The 16,459-nt window shown below is 40.5% G+C and overlaps 1 protein-coding gene across 2 annotated transcripts in view; it reads left to right on the top strand.

Moving 5' to 3' along the window:
* Nucleotides 1-16,459, top strand: part of ppp2r2ba (protein phosphatase 2, regulatory subunit B, beta a) — an 84,301-nt gene that overhangs the window by 32,905 nt on the left and 34,937 nt on the right. Inside the window, exon 1 of one of the 2 annotated variants that reach the window (XM_041798160.1) lies at nucleotides 14,066-14,722. The exons of the other annotated variant lie outside the window; for it this stretch is intronic. Within the exon in view, the coding sequence (XP_041654094.1) occupies nucleotides 14,653-14,722 (70 nt within the window). The 5' untranslated portion in view covers nucleotides 14,066-14,652. Of the gene's footprint in view, nucleotides 1-14,065; nucleotides 14,723-16,459 lie in introns of those variants that run through there. 2 annotated transcript variants of the gene reach the window in all.

The following is a 16,459-nucleotide window of genomic DNA, read 5'->3' as shown; positions in this document are numbered from 1 at the left end:
ATATGTGGGGTTAGGTTTTTTTTTCACTGCTGCCGTTCTTATAAGCAGTGTCAACACTATTTAAATTGACTTTATTCCTGTGATAGCAAGGAACAAAGTCAATTTATCATGTTATCATGTTGGCCATGACCCTGATACTGTCACACTTTATAGCTTGGCCTTTAAAATAAAAAAAGAACATAAAAATTAATAGTTCACAAAACTAGGGATGCAAGAAGCACTGAAGGGCTCTTGCACCCCGGAGCATGTCAGGGTTAAAGGAATTTGTCATCATCAACAACCCCATATTTTGAAATTCTGATGGAGATGGTGGACTTCTTGTTGGGATTTGGGTTTGGGTTCACAGGCTTTTTTGTAGGTCTGAAGAAGATCCATAAGCAGACTGAAAATCATAAGTCTAGGCTGAATAGTCTTTAGGGGCTGAATGTTTTAAGTATTTTTTTGACATAAATACAAATTTGAAGAAAGAAAAGTGCAATTGGCAGAAGGGGGTGCTTTGACAAAGTGATGATATTGATGCATCAACATATTTAGGACCCAAGAAGTATGGTGATGATTACCATAAGCACTGTAGCGTCATATAAAATCAAACTAGTTGACACAGTTTTTAAAAATGGCAAAAAAAAAGGCTTTCCAGCTTTGGGGCCTGATTACGGCCCCATCTTTGGTGAAAAGTCCTGCGCAGCACAACTTTAGATGTCCATTTTGTCCAAAACAAGCACAAAAATTGAGAAACAATCCGATGAAATCTAAAAGAGGAGATCCCTCAGATATGAAGCCAGTCAAAACAACCAAAAATGGCCAAAATTTGACCTTTAACACTTTGTAATAAACTTCCTGTACATGTTAGGGAATGGTCCCTAAAGACTTTTATTCGTCTAATCATGAGACACATGTCTGCTGATTTTCCACATGGGTCTTACCCAGTCCTCTATCTCACTTTTGCAGCCCCACCTGTGAAATGGACTTGCACAATTCCAATAGCAGACAAACTGCCTCTGGTGGACAATTTTCTGGAAGGTTTTTGGGACTTTTTAGGCCCCCAAAACTATAATATTATTCATGAACACCCACAATTTCAATAGGGTCCTCGCTCGAGGTCGGTGCTTGTGCGCTAATAATGAAAGAAACATTTTATTACAAATTACTCCAAAAAATATTGACACTTGAATGTTTGACTGACGTGTGGAGCATGATATCTCATCTGCAAAAATGTAATGCTGGTATTTTGACACACATTTAGAGTTGAAGACATATTGCACCATCTGTGATTTGAAAATTCTAGTGGGAAATTTTGATTATTTCTCAACCTTAGTTGGAAATACATTAGCTTTCTTCCCCACTCCAATGCTTGGTTTAAGCTTTTGTCTTGACCATGTCTACATTCAGTGGTTGCTGCCAAGTGATCAGCTGATTTGATATTTTTGTTAATGAGCTGCTGAAATGATGTACTTAATAAAGTGGTCAGTGAGTGTGGAGGACATCAGAAATCCCTATAATACTCAGTGAAATGATCACGTCATAGGATTTTGCCCATTATCATAATTGAATGGTTTATTTCCATGCAGCAGCTCCAGTACTGGTCACTAGATGACACCATCATTACATTTGAAATTTCATTTTTAGGGTGGAATTTCCCTTTAACGTTTTTTGGAGACGTTTTTGTTTGCTCAGCGTCTACTGTGTGAGGAGCTGTCCGCGGTGCTGAACATAAGCTGTGAAGACTCCCTGCTCATGTATGGGGAGGTGGCTTTGTAGTCACTCACTAACCTGCTTAACCTACTTTCTACTCGGTCATCTGTCCACGCAGAGAGGAAAGTGCTGTAGGATATATATAGAATACTTAGCAGCACACACAATGTCCATCCAAGCTTTCTGAGAAACACCACCATGCTCTGTTGTTCTCCATGTATCCTCACCATTAATGCATCACTGATCATTTCCCATAATGAAACCCAGCATCACTCCCAACATGAACTCCTCCTGTTTGGCCCATTAACCCTACTGGTAGAGAACGTGTTGGGACGCGCCTGAACCATTATTGAGATGAATATGAGCAAAATAATGACATTTTAAGATCTTAATTGTCCAATTATGTAGACAGCTGTTGTGCTGCATTGCAATGCCAGTTCAATTGCTGTTTCCTAGCAACCAGGGAGGTACAATGCAATGATTTTCTGTTAAGTGGCGTCATTTTCTCCCAGTAAGACCAGGACCATATTTAGACCATATTTAAAGAAAAAAAAACAGATTTGAATCTGTGCTTGCTTTTTTTTTATCTCTTGTGCTTATGGGTATTTTGCTTTTTGTTCAAATGAGGTACAAAATGCTTGTTTTTTTTGTGAGTTTTGTGGTAACTGCTTACAGGTCATGCATGGATGTGTTCACCCATGAGTCAAGCCTTTAAAAAAAGCTGCACTGCTACAATCCAAATCATTTCACTTGATTAATTTCCATCCAAAACGCACTGTCCTGTGCTAATCATTGTACATGCATTCTTTTTCAATTAATTCATTATCAAGGGAGGCAGGGGGAGGAAAGGGAGGGGGAGAGTTGGGGGAGGGGAAAGGAGAGTCAGGGGGGGAACAGAAAATCCAATCCTGCTGGTCTTGAAGTCTCGGAGCAATAGAGCATTAGTCTCATCTCAATGTAATTGGAATGACACCAAGAGTAAAGCCGGCTGATTTAGGGACAGCCTCTAGGCTTGATTTAATGCCCCCTACCAAAACTATACATTCGTCTTTTTATCTTTTTCTCATTCACTCGCCCAGACCCTCGGTCTCCCTCCCCCACCCTGCCTCACACTCACACAGCCATGTATCTCCATCTGTACTCTATTAACCGAGCAGAAGCTCCGTTTCATAACATTTAAAGCCAGGAGGTTATAAAGTTCTAACAGACCGTGTGTATTTCAGTATTTTACGCACTCCTTATGGCATTTACACACTTGACTGGCCATGCTTTGCTCCAACCTCTCACAGAGGTTTTGTTTAACTGTATAAATATCTGAGAGCAGAGACAGGGCAGACTAAGCAGGTGTATCAAGGCCAGGGTGCTACGTCCCCAGGGTTTGCTGCTGCTCAGTCCCCTGACAGATGGAGTGCCGGGCCAATCCTATTACCCCCATGTGTTTAGCTGCTCTTAATGCCAGAGTGGGATGCATGGCTAATGGAAGACAATGAATGTTTGGAGGGCGAATCTCTCTGAATGATGATCATCCTGATCTGTTTACTAACATGGCACAGATCTACCACATTATCTAACACCAGGGAAAATTATACTCATCATTTCTTGCTATGCTTCATGCAGCTTGGAACACATAAGATTTACAGTGTATACAGTTTCTAAAAAGTTGGGAAACCATCTTGCATGTAATGTTAATAGAATTTAGATGATATACTGTGCATATGAAAAGTATTCACCCCTGTGGACATTTTACCCTTTTACAGAGGAAATAAATCAATCATGGTCAATGTAATTTGCCTTTTTTTTTTGACAAAAAAAAACCTTAAATGTCAAAGTGAAAACAGTTTTCCAAAAAGTAATGTCAATTATATTAAAATATGGATGTTAAAATGAGTGATTGCATAAATATTCATCTCCTTTAAAGTGACTGGCCTAATTCAACAGAGGTCCAGCCAGTTGGTGCTTTTAGTCTCACAGTTAGTGAAATGGGGATCACCTGAATGCAGTGAATGTAGTGATTGTGATTGTAGGTCCAGTCACTGGTTAATAAGTACTCCTGGCTACCATTACACCACGAAGACAAAAGAACACTCCAAGCAATTCAGAGAAAACGTTATTGAAAGTCAGCGGATAAATCTAAAATAAAATCCAAGGCACTGAACAACCCCCAGAGTTAAATTAAACCCATCAGCAAGAAAAAGAATGAATATGATACACATGTAAATCTGCCTAGATCAGATGTTGCACGGTCATTTACAAACTGAGTGACCGTGCAAGAAGGAGACTAGTGAGAGAGGCCATCAAGACACCTATGACTACTCTGAAAGAGTTACAAGTTTCAGCAGCTGAGATGGGAGAGATTCTGCATACAACAACTGTTGCCTGGGTTCTTCACCAGTCAAAGCTTTATGGGAGAGTGGCAAAGAGAAAGCCACTGTTGAATAAATGACATAATAAATCTGGACAAGAGTTTGCCAAAAGGCATGTGGGAGATTCAATGGTCAAAAAAAAGTTATTTTGTCTGATGATACCAAAATGGTGACTTGTTTTTGGCCATCAGACAAGACACTGTGTTTGGAGGACATAAAACACTGTATATTACTACAAGAACACCATCCTCACTGTGAAGCACAGTGGTGGCAGCATCATGCTGTGGGGATGCTACTCGGCAGCTGGCCCTGGAAGGTCTGTGAAGGTGGAGGGGAAAATGAAAGTGGCAAAATATAGGAAAATCCTGGAGGGTTATTTTATTCAGTCTGCAAGAGAATTACGGCTGGGGAGATGTATTTTCCAGTAAGACAATGACCAGAGGCATACAGAGAAAGCTACACAAAAATGGTTTAAAGACAGAAAGGTGAATGTTTGGATTGGCTGATTCAAAGCCCAGATCTCAATCCAGGAGAGAATTTATGGCTGGACTTGAAAATGGCTGTTCATGCCTGAACCCTGTGCAACCTACATATTTGCATATTACTATACCATACATATTTTTACTTAATTTACTTTGTAGAAATCTGTTTCCACTTTGACAATAGAGATGTTTTTTTTTTCTTTGTCAAAAAGCAAACTATATTGACCATGATTGTTTTATAAAATCAATAAAAGGGCAAAACATTCAAGGGGGCACGGTAAAAACTTTTAAACCCCATACTTAACTTAAAGAAAACAAAAAGACAACATATCAAATAGTGAAGATGATACATAATAACGGAAAAATATTTCCCTATTTTGAAACATATGCAGTTTGTAGCTTTAAAAAAGCTGCAAAAGCTACAACAAAAGTTTTGAAACATTTTAAAATGCCATAATAAAACACCTGGTGGAACTTCACACAATAAATAAGGTTAAGTCACAGCAGGTTAGTAGGAGGAGTAGTAAAAAAAGCGCATCCTAGAGAGGATAAGCCTATCTGTAGTAAGGAAAGGGAGGGGCTCGCCACTCTGTGAAAGACTGCTCCAGAAAATAGCAGCCAACTTCTTTTTAAGAGGAACGTTTCTTAATGTAAAACTTCAAATATCTCACAATATATTTCATCTATTTCTAATTTTTCAGCCCTGGTGTGTCATGACTCAAACCAGCCCCCTTCAATTTAAAACCTTTTACTTTCATCATTTTAGACTTGCTAACTTATAAGTCTGAAACAGTGCACTGCCCTCTACAACCTTTTATTCATCATGTATTATAAAAATCAAATTTCCACATTGACTCAAAAAGGGTATAAGTTCCCATCCAATGCCTTGAGAGATTTTATTCAACATTTAAATGAAATCCCTCTGTTCATTCTTGACATATCGCATCCGCTAGTTCCCAGAAAACCTGTATTCATCCTGCCTTCGGCTGGCACTCTCCAATGTGGAGGCATAAAAATCTAAAGAGATTCGTCTAATCTGAAAAAATCTCATTTTACAGTCTGGCAAGCAATGTCTGACGAAGATGACCTTCAGACCGTTAGACAGCACAACATTAGAAACAGACATGTTTTTTTCTCATACACTGTTTTTAGCAAAGCAGAAGAAAAACCTTTATCAAGACTTTCAACTATTAATGTTAATGCTTCATGTTAATCTACTCCTGTCTAAATGGTTGAGCTCTCTGCCTTGATTTAATATAGATTAGCATGCTATCAGAGATTTTCATTATCGTGATAGTAATTCCTTTTTTAATCCTCTGGATGTACTACATCTTTGTAGGGAACACTGTGCATCAACAAGATGGAATTAAATATTGACTTTTTTGCACTCTAGCTGGATAGCTTCATGTAAAGCAATATTTTACAGTTTTTTAATCCACCACTTTCCTCCAGACTCTAAGAACTCACTCTTTATTGAACTGGTAGTCATTAGTATTTTATATAATCATTTTTTGTTTAAGCTTTTTGACTTTGGTGATCCCCTTGACTTTTTCTTTTGAAACATTGTGAGATGAGCATTTTTGGCTTTATTGAAAAGCAAAAAAATAAAAAGTAAAAAAAAATGTGATAATACACTTAAGTACCAGGCACATTACCATCAAATTAAAAAGAAAACTATGCTACTATCGCTTGATTTAGATAATTCCCAAATTATCTTCTGTAACTTTTTACAAACATTCAGGGTTTTCACTGTGCATCGATGGCACAGTTTTTGGTGTCAGAAGCAATCTGGCTTCTGTTTGTTGTCCAAGCATTGATTTTCTGTGTGCACTGTAAACTGTAAACAGTAGAGAGCCAAAAAGGCAGATTGTATTGTTTCTAATGCAGTCAATCAAAGAATTCAATCCGTGGTCATTTAACAACAATGGTACCTTAGCTGATGTCTGTTAACTAATATCTGCTTTAAAGTTCAGCTTACAACGCGCTCTTAGAAGTCACCTCGGAAGCCTGACTCCATTCATGCTTATCAAACAACTCATCACACGATGAACAACGGCAGTGCATCAGAAATAAAGACTCAGTTCCATATCCCTGATTGCTAACCACTCGCTACTCAGAAGCACCAAAAAGGTGTCAATTTTTCACCAAAGTAATTCCAGTTAAATAGAAATTCATAAGGTAAAATGAGTGATTGTATATTCATCCCCTTTAATGTGACTGACCTAATATTAACAGAGGTCTAGCCAATTGGTGCTAGGTGTCTCAGAAATGGAAATGGGGATCACCTGAGTGCAGTTAATGTGTCTCAAGTAATTATAGTATAGACACCTGTGTTTGGAGTCACTGGTTAATCAGTATTCCTGGCTACCATTACACTATGAGGACAACAGAACACTCCAAGCAACTCAAAGAAAATGTTATTGAAAGTATTAGCAAGGGGATGGATACAAAAAAAATTCCAAGGCACTGAATATCCCCTAGAGCAGTGGTTCCCAATATTTTTACCTCTGAGCCCCCCTACCTGCATCTGAGAAAACTTGGGCCACACGAAAAAGAAAAAAAAAAAAAAAAAATAGTGATACTTTGTGCCAAAAATTAACGTGCATTTTAATTATTTTGGTGTGTTAATCTGAGCAAAGTAGTCTTAAACACAAATTTTTTTACCCCTAAACCATTGTATGAATTATTTTTAAGTGTTATACCATGGTTTCTGTTCATTTGTGCAAATCTACTTTTAACCACCTCATGGCAGACAGAGCCTTGCACCCCCCTGAGATCTCTGGTGCCCCCTTAAGGGGGTCCTGGACCCAAGGTTGGGAGCGAGAGCCCTAGAGTTCAGTTAACAAACACACCATCCAGCATGGTGGTGGCAGCATCATGCTGTGGGGATGCTTCTCAGCAGCCGACCCTTGAAGATTTGCAACGATTGAGAGTAGAATGAATGCAGCAAAGTTTAGAAAAATCCTGGAAGGCAATCTTATTCAGTCTGCAAGAGAACTACGGCTTTGGAGAAGATTTATTTTTCAGCAATGCAATGACCCGAAGCATACAGTGAAAGCTACACATTAATGGTTGAAAGCAAAGCAAATGTTCTGGAGTTGCAGAGTCAAAACCCAAACCTCAATCCAGTAGAGAATTTGTCGTTGGACTTGACTGGGCTTTTTCTGCCCAGTCCCTGTAAAATGTGACAGAGATTGAAGGGTTTTGCAAAGAAGAATAGAGTAAAATTGCAGTGTTCAGTGTTTGCCAGCTCTGTAGTTTCAGCCGAGTTTTAAGGCAGACTACATCAGAATTCAAGATGAAACCTACATATAGCTGGTGCAACAGGCCACTCGTCTTTATTTATTTGCTTTACTGGGGCAATCCATTAATTCATCAAGTACCTCCCTCTGTTGAGCATTTCTAAATAGACCTTTCTATCTGGTTAATTAAAAGCAAGTAGCATAGATTTTTTAACACTTGCAGCTAGATATCTCAGCATTGCGTTACTCTAACTATGGAAGAGGCTTTTCTAATTCCTAACACTACTGCCATTTGCAATTTTTGTGAAAAATTGCTGCAGTTGATAGCTTTTTTTTTTTTCATTCAAATCCTGGATCAAGTAAACAATTCAACAACATTTTAGATAAAGCCTTGTCTGTTTTTCTTTCTTCATCAGGACAAGAAACAATCAGCCTGACCCACTAAAATAAGTGTATTCTGCATCTTTCCATCCTAATATTTAGAGAAAAGCATTGTTCACAGAAAATTATGTGTTTAGGGTATGCCATAAGGTGTCATGGATTAATGAAACCAGATCTTTTCATTAATTCATATTGCAGACATGATAGATGTTTGTTTTTTATTATGTTGAAGATAGCCAGTTAAGACTGAACTGGTATCTACTCATTATTCTCATTTGATGCTCAGTAATAGGTTTTGCACATTTGTCTTTTCTGTTCATTATCCTAAATCAATATTCAAATGTCATTTTCAGTAGTGGGTCATGAATAGATTTTGTTTTGATTTATTCAATCTCATATTTGTTGGATTTACTGGATGAAAATGTTCAATATTTTACCCTTATTAAATGCAGTGGTCAATACGTCATTGACTGCAGCCTTGAGATATGAAGGAGGTGCAGAGGAGGTGAATAACTGTGCTGCTTTGCGGTCAAATATCTATACTCCTGTGTACATGTGTATGCATGTATGGTGCTTGGTATGCAGACAGCGTCTTTTACGCCTGTAGCCCCACACCGGCCTCCCCAGGTCAAACAATTACCACACATCAGGGAAAGCAATTGGGCATGACTAAAATATCATCGCCGTGTGATTGTGTCCCTATGTTTGGGCTGCTCAGGCCTAATTTAACCCACTTTGTCCATATGATCGAGGAGAATCGAGGACACGCTCTCCAATTCCTGAGGCCCCCCGAGCATTTCCTGCAAGTCTGACACGAGGCAGCTGGGCTTGTAGACGCGCTGTCACCGGTCTCTTACCCAGCCGAGTGGGAGATGGGGAGTAATGAGCAAGAGAGGTGAGGAAGCAGAGTAGAAAAGAGGCTAGAGGTAGAGGAGGGAAGGCGTTAAATGAGACTTGGGTGCAGAACTTGATGCTTTATGAGAAAAGGCTTTGAGAATATTATGACATTTGGGCCTAGGACACTTTTTCAGGTCTATAGCAATCTTGGAACCCATTACTGAGGACAGCACTCTGTCTTAATAGCGCCCTGACTCTGACCATTCTGATGATGATTTATTTTCTCAAGAAACAGATCTCTGCACAAAACCACACCTAAGAATCCATTACAGACCCAATACTTTAACTTTAACCACAAATCTGCTGATATGATATCAAAGCAGTGTTAACATTCACCAACTACCAAATGCATATAAATAATGGATGTCATCCATTTATTAAATAACACTTTGAATTTTGTTTAATGAGAAAGCTTTTACTTTTTACAAATCTGCATCATGATGTTGTTTTAGTAAACATAAGACCCATTAACTACAAGTAAATCACACAAAAATGAGTTTCTCAGATTTCCAAAGCTCAGGTTTGTTGGTGACGCAGTCAATCAGCCTCATGGCGCGCAGCTGTGAAACACAGATTTGCTAGTTAAAAACCAAAAACACAGTGCACAAATATATAAGTAGCCAAGAACAATAAAGCATATGCTACTACAAAAAGGGAACTGAGGGCAAAGAAACATTTGACCCCATGTATAACAGTCATCTACAGAGGAAAACATTAGTCCATATTGCTTGGGAAAAACTATAAATGTACTACCATGATAGAAAATGTGAAATAAAAGATGTGGATTCATGAAAAAGAACACTTCAGAAAATAGATAAATAAATAATACTTCATGCATATAAACAATATATGATTAGCAATACTTGAAACCCTATTCATGTATGAGTAGGTGTCAGTAGTAGCATGTAATATAAATGAACATGTGCTGTGTACAGTAATGGAGTTCTTTTGAGGTGTGCAATAAGTAAAAGTGTACCATTTTCCTGGTATATTAGGGTTTCTATTAATGTTTTTATGTAGCATGGCTTGGTCGTTTCCATTTGGTCCCTCTAACATAGCCACATCATAAACAGTAGGTGCTAGCATCAGTATCACACATTTATAACTGTTATTTGTTCCCATAATAGGATGAGGCTAGTAATGATAATGGTGATGAACACGCTACATAGTAAGTCACAGGCCAGTGCTGCTATCCATACCTCGATATTACCGTACGTATGAAGTATGAAAAGTTACGCTTACCATGAAAACATTTAAACACAAAACAGCTGTGTCACCTTGGGCTAGCAAAAACAAGAAGTAATGCTGCACAGCAGCCAATGTTACCTTTGTTTTGACATGTGGTGTTCCACCAAACTTTATGCGAGTTATAGTAGTCGCTGGCATGGACGTAGCAGAGGGGGAAAAAGGGTTCTGATTACAAGGCCCACAGCAGGGAGGGGCCCTTGAGAAACCTGCAGTGAAAAGTGTGTTTTTATTTTCTGTTTCTTAGGAATAAGTGTCATTAATTTATTAAAAGCGACTAAATGAGTTGCTCAACGGACTGAAATTTGTATCAAATAGAATAAAATACAATACTGGAGGCCCCCTCCTCTCTTAAAAATGTACAAATGGTGTAGTTCCGATGCTGCAAAATAATGCAGGTAAATTTGATATAACCAAAGTAAAAATATTGCTCATAAATTGGGAATTTATTGTTCAAAAATACATTCAAATGCATAGATATTGGTAAAAATGATGCAACATTTGATGCTTGGCTAGCTGGTTAAGAGGGGCCCTGTGTAGTATTCTTTCTAGGGGCCCAAAATCCCTAGCTACACCCCTGGTAGCTGGCGCAAGGCAGTTCATGGCAGGTACCACAGTGAAGAAGCTGGCTTGTGGCTTCAGCAGACTCATTGTAGTTTCTTTCTTTTAGCATGTGTTTTAGAGAGAAAGCACTGTCTCCTCTATGGCATGGTGACGAGATGAATTGGGAATAGTAGCAAGCAAATAAATGAGCAAATACAAAGCAGCAGTACTGCAAAACCTTATGTATGAAGGCAACCTGATGCATCATAGAAAGGCAAAAGGGAAGGGGCAGTTCCGCGAAGGCCAACCCTGGTCGGGAAAGAAGGAGGGAGAGAAGAGAGAAATTAATATGTTATACAGGAGAAGTCCCAGAATGATGACTCGGCACAGCATTTTAGGATTTTATTGAAAGTCCGTACATATTTATGATTTTTTTAGGGCACCAGTTTCAAACCAGTAAACCCAAAATGTCTTCTGAGAAATATCAAGGACAATTGGAGCAATGGTGTGGCATGTAAATCGAAACAGACAAACAGACACATTGTCATTTATAGTAGTAAAATAAACCATCACATTACACTCTATGACCCAAGAGACTTGAAAGCAGTTTCTCGAAGTTCAAATTTTGTTAATTTGCAGATTTTTAAAAATGTGGTCTGGATCTCCATCCCTAATTAGGGGGACAATGTCTTTTTAACAGATACGGTTTGTGGCTGAGTGTGAGGTGGTCGGGATGAGGGTCAGCACCTCCAAGTCCAAGGCCATGGTTTTCTGCCGGAAAACGATGGGTTGCCCCGTCCGGGTGGGGAGAGTGTCTTTGCCCCAAGTGAAGGAGTTCAAGTACCTCGGGGTCTTGTTCACGAGTGAGGGTAGAGGGGACAGTTAGAACAACAGGCTGACTGGTGCAGCATCTGCGGTGTTGCAGGACGTTGTACCTGACTGTTGTGGTGAAGAGGGAGCTGAGCCAAAAGGCAAAACTCTCAATTTACCGGTCGATCTTCGTCCCATCCCTCACCTATTGTCATGATCTCTGGGTAATGACCGAAAGAATAAGATCCTAGATGACTTCCAGTCAAGATTTCCTTTTCTGTGTGGCATTTACATCAGCAGACGCAAGGCTGACATTTCTCTTGTCCTTTGAGTTGTGCCATTTAAGTGAGGAGTCTACAGTAGAATGTACAGCTTTATTTTAGTTCATTTCAGCAGTCTAAACCTGAAAAAGAAACTAATATTAATGCAGTTGTCTCACAATTACATCATGATGTAGACACATGGAAAGGAAAAGGAAAAGTCAAGCCTAGTTATGTCCCTCCCTAAGAGAAAAATATTTCAGTCCTTTCTGATGTGTCACTTTCTGAAGTTTCACCTGTCTACTGTTGTCAACATTGAATGTTTTAACTGTATGCACCAAATCCTGCTGATACGTGATAGGTCAATACAACTCGGACAGCAAATTTGCTACTAATGGAAACCAGAACACTTAACATCCTGAAATCCACGACCCCTGTGCACAGATTCTACATTGAAAAGAGATTAAGTAGAACCAGACTCTTTGGAAGAAAGCCAGTTGCAGGGACTGAATTTGCCCTGGTTCACACACAGCACCAAAAATGTGCTGCTCAGTTAGTTTCTACTTGCTTATGTTTGGTCTCACTTTGACCAAGCAGGGTATAATGGGAGAGGAGATTGGCATATATGCACAGGGATTGGGACAGAGGCAGACAGGGAGATGGTGGATGTTATTAGCGGGGCAGAATTGATCCCAAGCTCTGGCTCCATGCAGGATCCCCCACTTAAACCTTCATTATACAGTCAAATATATCTCTGCCTACCTCTGCCCTTCATCTGTCTGCCCCCCCTCCAAACCTCTCGACAAAATCTGACAAACCTGAACCTTTCATCCGTTCTGCTAAATCCATTGTTTCTTCCCCAGACTCCATTTCAATATCATTTCTGTCTTGCTGCTCAGCTGTAACTTAGCCCAAGTCTTTGTGTTTCTTTTGTGCTCGCAGACCCTGTTTAAATATTGATAGAGATTGGAAGCACCGCCGACTACTCAGCCGGGTCAAGGATGGCAGAGTTTCTGTGCAGATTTCATTAGGGTAGCAGATGACTGCAAATATGGAAGCATGTGAATCACGGGCCCTCGACGACCGCTCCAGCAGCCTTCATTATCCCCCCGCGTGGCTAACGCCCTGTAATGTATTCCAATGGAGATGAAGGTTGGAGGGTGATGGGGTGTAAAATAGCATGTGTAGGAAGGCCCCTGCTTTTTTTACGCTACGAGCAGCATGCCACTCTCACAGTCAGATCCCCATTAGTACAGCAGCGGAGGATTGGGTGTGCAAATGGTTGCATGGATTAGAGAGCTAATGCATTTAGGCGAGGGGGCTCCACCATCTCTTTATTGCTGCTGTGTGTGTGTTGACTCTCACCGAGGGGAGATACCCAGTCCCTTTGAGGAGCTGAGGAGATTTAAAGTAAAGTGAGTAGATAAGGACAGGGATGCACAATGCACATCAAAGATTATAGTTTCACCAGAAGAAGAAAGCTGGTTGAGTGTGGTGTTATTAAACTCTGCATAGAAATGAGATCTTCTCTAGAAAGAGGCACAGACGGCGGCCCTACTAATCTAATTAATCAACGTCTGGGTTTTTCATTTCTTCTGCCCTCTTTTCCAGCCCTCTTTGACGCTCTCCAGACTCATCCTCCCTTCTCTCTTCTCTCTGAATCTGAATCTGAACTTCTTGGGTCAAATGTTTGCACAATGTCATGCATCCCTATAGCACCAGTTATAAAGCCTTCCTTGTGTCCTAAAAGGAGCACAACATAGTCTCACTAGTCAATGCACAGATACCTCTGCAGAGGTGGTGATGCAGGATCTAGCAGGCTTAAGAGGCAACCTGCTACCAGAGCATAAGGCAGCTGTCGACTTTGCACGCACAAACCTCACTGGTGGTCATCAAGCTGTGAGCAGACAGAGTTTACACTCCATGTCTGTGCTGCTGGTGGTTCGAGGGAGCGTCACATTTGCTGCTTGTGGGCTTTTTTTTTTTTTTTTTTTAAAGCGCCAGGCAGGCAGGCAGCAGCAGCATGGGAGGGGCCCTGCTTTGCTGAAGCGCAGCAGCAGCAGCGCGGTGCGTAACTACAGTGGAGCTGTGCGCAGTGAGTCAGCTGAGGGATCACAGGCGCTGGTGAGTGAATGAATGAAGACAAGAGAGGGAGAGGAGAAGCCCTGCGGGATCCGGAGACGGAAAGGCGAAGGTGTCCAGCCTCTCTGGAGAGAAGAAACTGACGCGAAAACACTGATGTGATCGGAGCAAGCTTGTTGACGCATAATCCCACCCGCCCCGCCGGCACTGGGAGGGGGCAAATCTTGCCTGACTGAACTCCAATCCTGCCAAAGAGATTTACGGAGTGCGCTGCTGCTGGGTTCAGAACCATTTGGTTCATGGTTTTTTTTTGTTTGTTTTTTGTGGGGAGATACTCGATGATTTCTTTGGAAGCAGAGGAGCTACTGCGCGCATAACTCTGATTTAATCCCCCTGTTGGATTCAGCGCTGTCACTGCGCCGCGGACTGTGCGCGTTTGGATGCGTCCTGAGGTGTGGACGGGACCTGCTCGCTCATCATCAGCATTACCACCACCATCATCATAGTGGGTATTTGATCGAGGTTGTCCTGCTTCCATTGGAGATCTGGAGCCATGACAGGCCCCCCGCTGGTCCCACAGCCCGCCTGCTGACGGTACCGGGCAGGATGGGAGCAGATCTGCCGCGTTCAGAATCCCGAAGCAGCCGATTTATCAATGGAGGAGGAGAGTGACACCCGGAAAATCAACAACAGCTTCCTTCGCGACCACAACTATGCAACTGAAGGTATTTAAAGCCACGATGATGAGAGAAAAGGCAGAGAGAATGACCTGGGGCTGTAGCTGGAGGGATGCGTCTATCACAGATAAAATACAAGTCTGCATTGGGATATTCAAGGAAGTCAAAATGACAATTACACTCCAAAAAATCAAAGAATAACCTTTGATTTTTCTCTTAAAGGTTTGATAGCAATAAAAATCTTCATTAAGGCTCTATAATGATGATATCTGGCTACCATAAGGGTATATTAAAGCACATTTACAGACACTACATGAGATGCTATGGGGTTCATCCTGGTTATTTGTCATAATCATGGAGGCTGGTGTCAATAGAGGATGATGAGGTGGCTTCCCATCATACCTGCTATTCCGGGATGACAATCCTGACTAAAGGGATTTAATCTGTACTAAAGGCAGCAGCAGAATTAAAGTCTCCCTTACAGTCTAGAAAGTGCTTGGATGCAGTATAAATGAATCAATGATGATGTTTTATTTCTCATTAGAGGGGAGTTTGTTAGCTGAGAAGGTCCCTCTCACCCACACAGTGCATTTTTCCTCTGCATGCTCATAATTGGAGCGCTAAACAATAGCTTTTTTCCTCTTCAGCCTCCCAGCTATAACTGCAGCTTCTTCACTTGTGTGTGTGTGTGTGTTTCCTCCTCATTGACCACACACATCACCCTCTTGATTATCAGCCTGTTAACTGTGTGATGCTTAATAGTACCCTGATGCTCCACCAATCAGCTGCACCTGTCCTCGGCAAGCTGCTTAGCTCATTGATCAACATAAAACATTGATTTACAGGTAAAGGCCTCCATTAATCTCATTACCAGCTTGGGGTTTCCAGTCAGTGATTATGCAGATCGGTTATGGACGTTTCCTGCTGTGCTGATATCAGATAGATGATAAAACTAGTGAGGGCTTTGCATTGCAGCAGTTAGAACTGATTGTTTTATATAGACTAACCATAATCCTTTTATGTGATGCAGTAAGGTAGCATGAGACACTGGCTCTAAATAGACCAAATAACACCAGAGATTTATTCAAGAATATGAGAAAGGCTGTGTGCATTTGTAGAAATCTTCCTGTCTTCATTTGGGAGAAATTTGTAATAACTCAGCCGTTGAAAGATGGGTAAGGACCCACATACTGTTGCAAAATTCAACATCCATATAAATGTTTTATTGATAAAACAGTAATAAATGGCTTTAAACATGTTTTTACATTGAATAAACTGTTGATTAAGTGTCTTATCATGATTTGCAAATCTAATTTTGACCAAGCTTTGTGTCCCCCCTGAGATCTTTGGCGCCCCCAAGGGGGTCCCAGACCCAAGATTGGGAACCACTGCACTAGGTTATAAACAATTATCCAATAAATAAGCTCTCACTTTCTTTGCTTAGGCCATGAGATCATGCTCACAGGAAGAAAGAAGTACTGAATCAATTATTGCACCAGGGTGAAATAAAGACAAAAGTATTGCATTAATAAGATGCAATAAGATTTCAAAAAAAATTTGCTACTGTATTGGGACCATTTTTGGTCGGTGAAAGGTAAAAGAAGTACAGGACAGCAACTTCCTGTAAGCCTTTCAGCCAATCACAATGCTCCGGAATATTCTTCTATTGTTTTTCAAGGTGGTAGAGACAAGGAAAGAAAAAAAATTCTTTTATGGGCCAAATGATGATAAAGAGGATGTTTGCACTCATAACAGGGAACTCATGTGCCTAGAATGTAAATTGGT

The sequence above is a fragment of the Cheilinus undulatus genome, linkage group 10 (genome assembly GCF_018320785.1).
Source record: "Cheilinus undulatus linkage group 10, ASM1832078v1, whole genome shotgun sequence".
Classification (NCBI taxonomy): domain Eukaryota; kingdom Metazoa; phylum Chordata; class Actinopteri; order Labriformes; family Labridae; genus Cheilinus; species Cheilinus undulatus.
The sequence above is the reverse complement of the archived record's forward strand: the minus strand, read 5'-3'. Positions and strand labels throughout refer to the sequence as shown.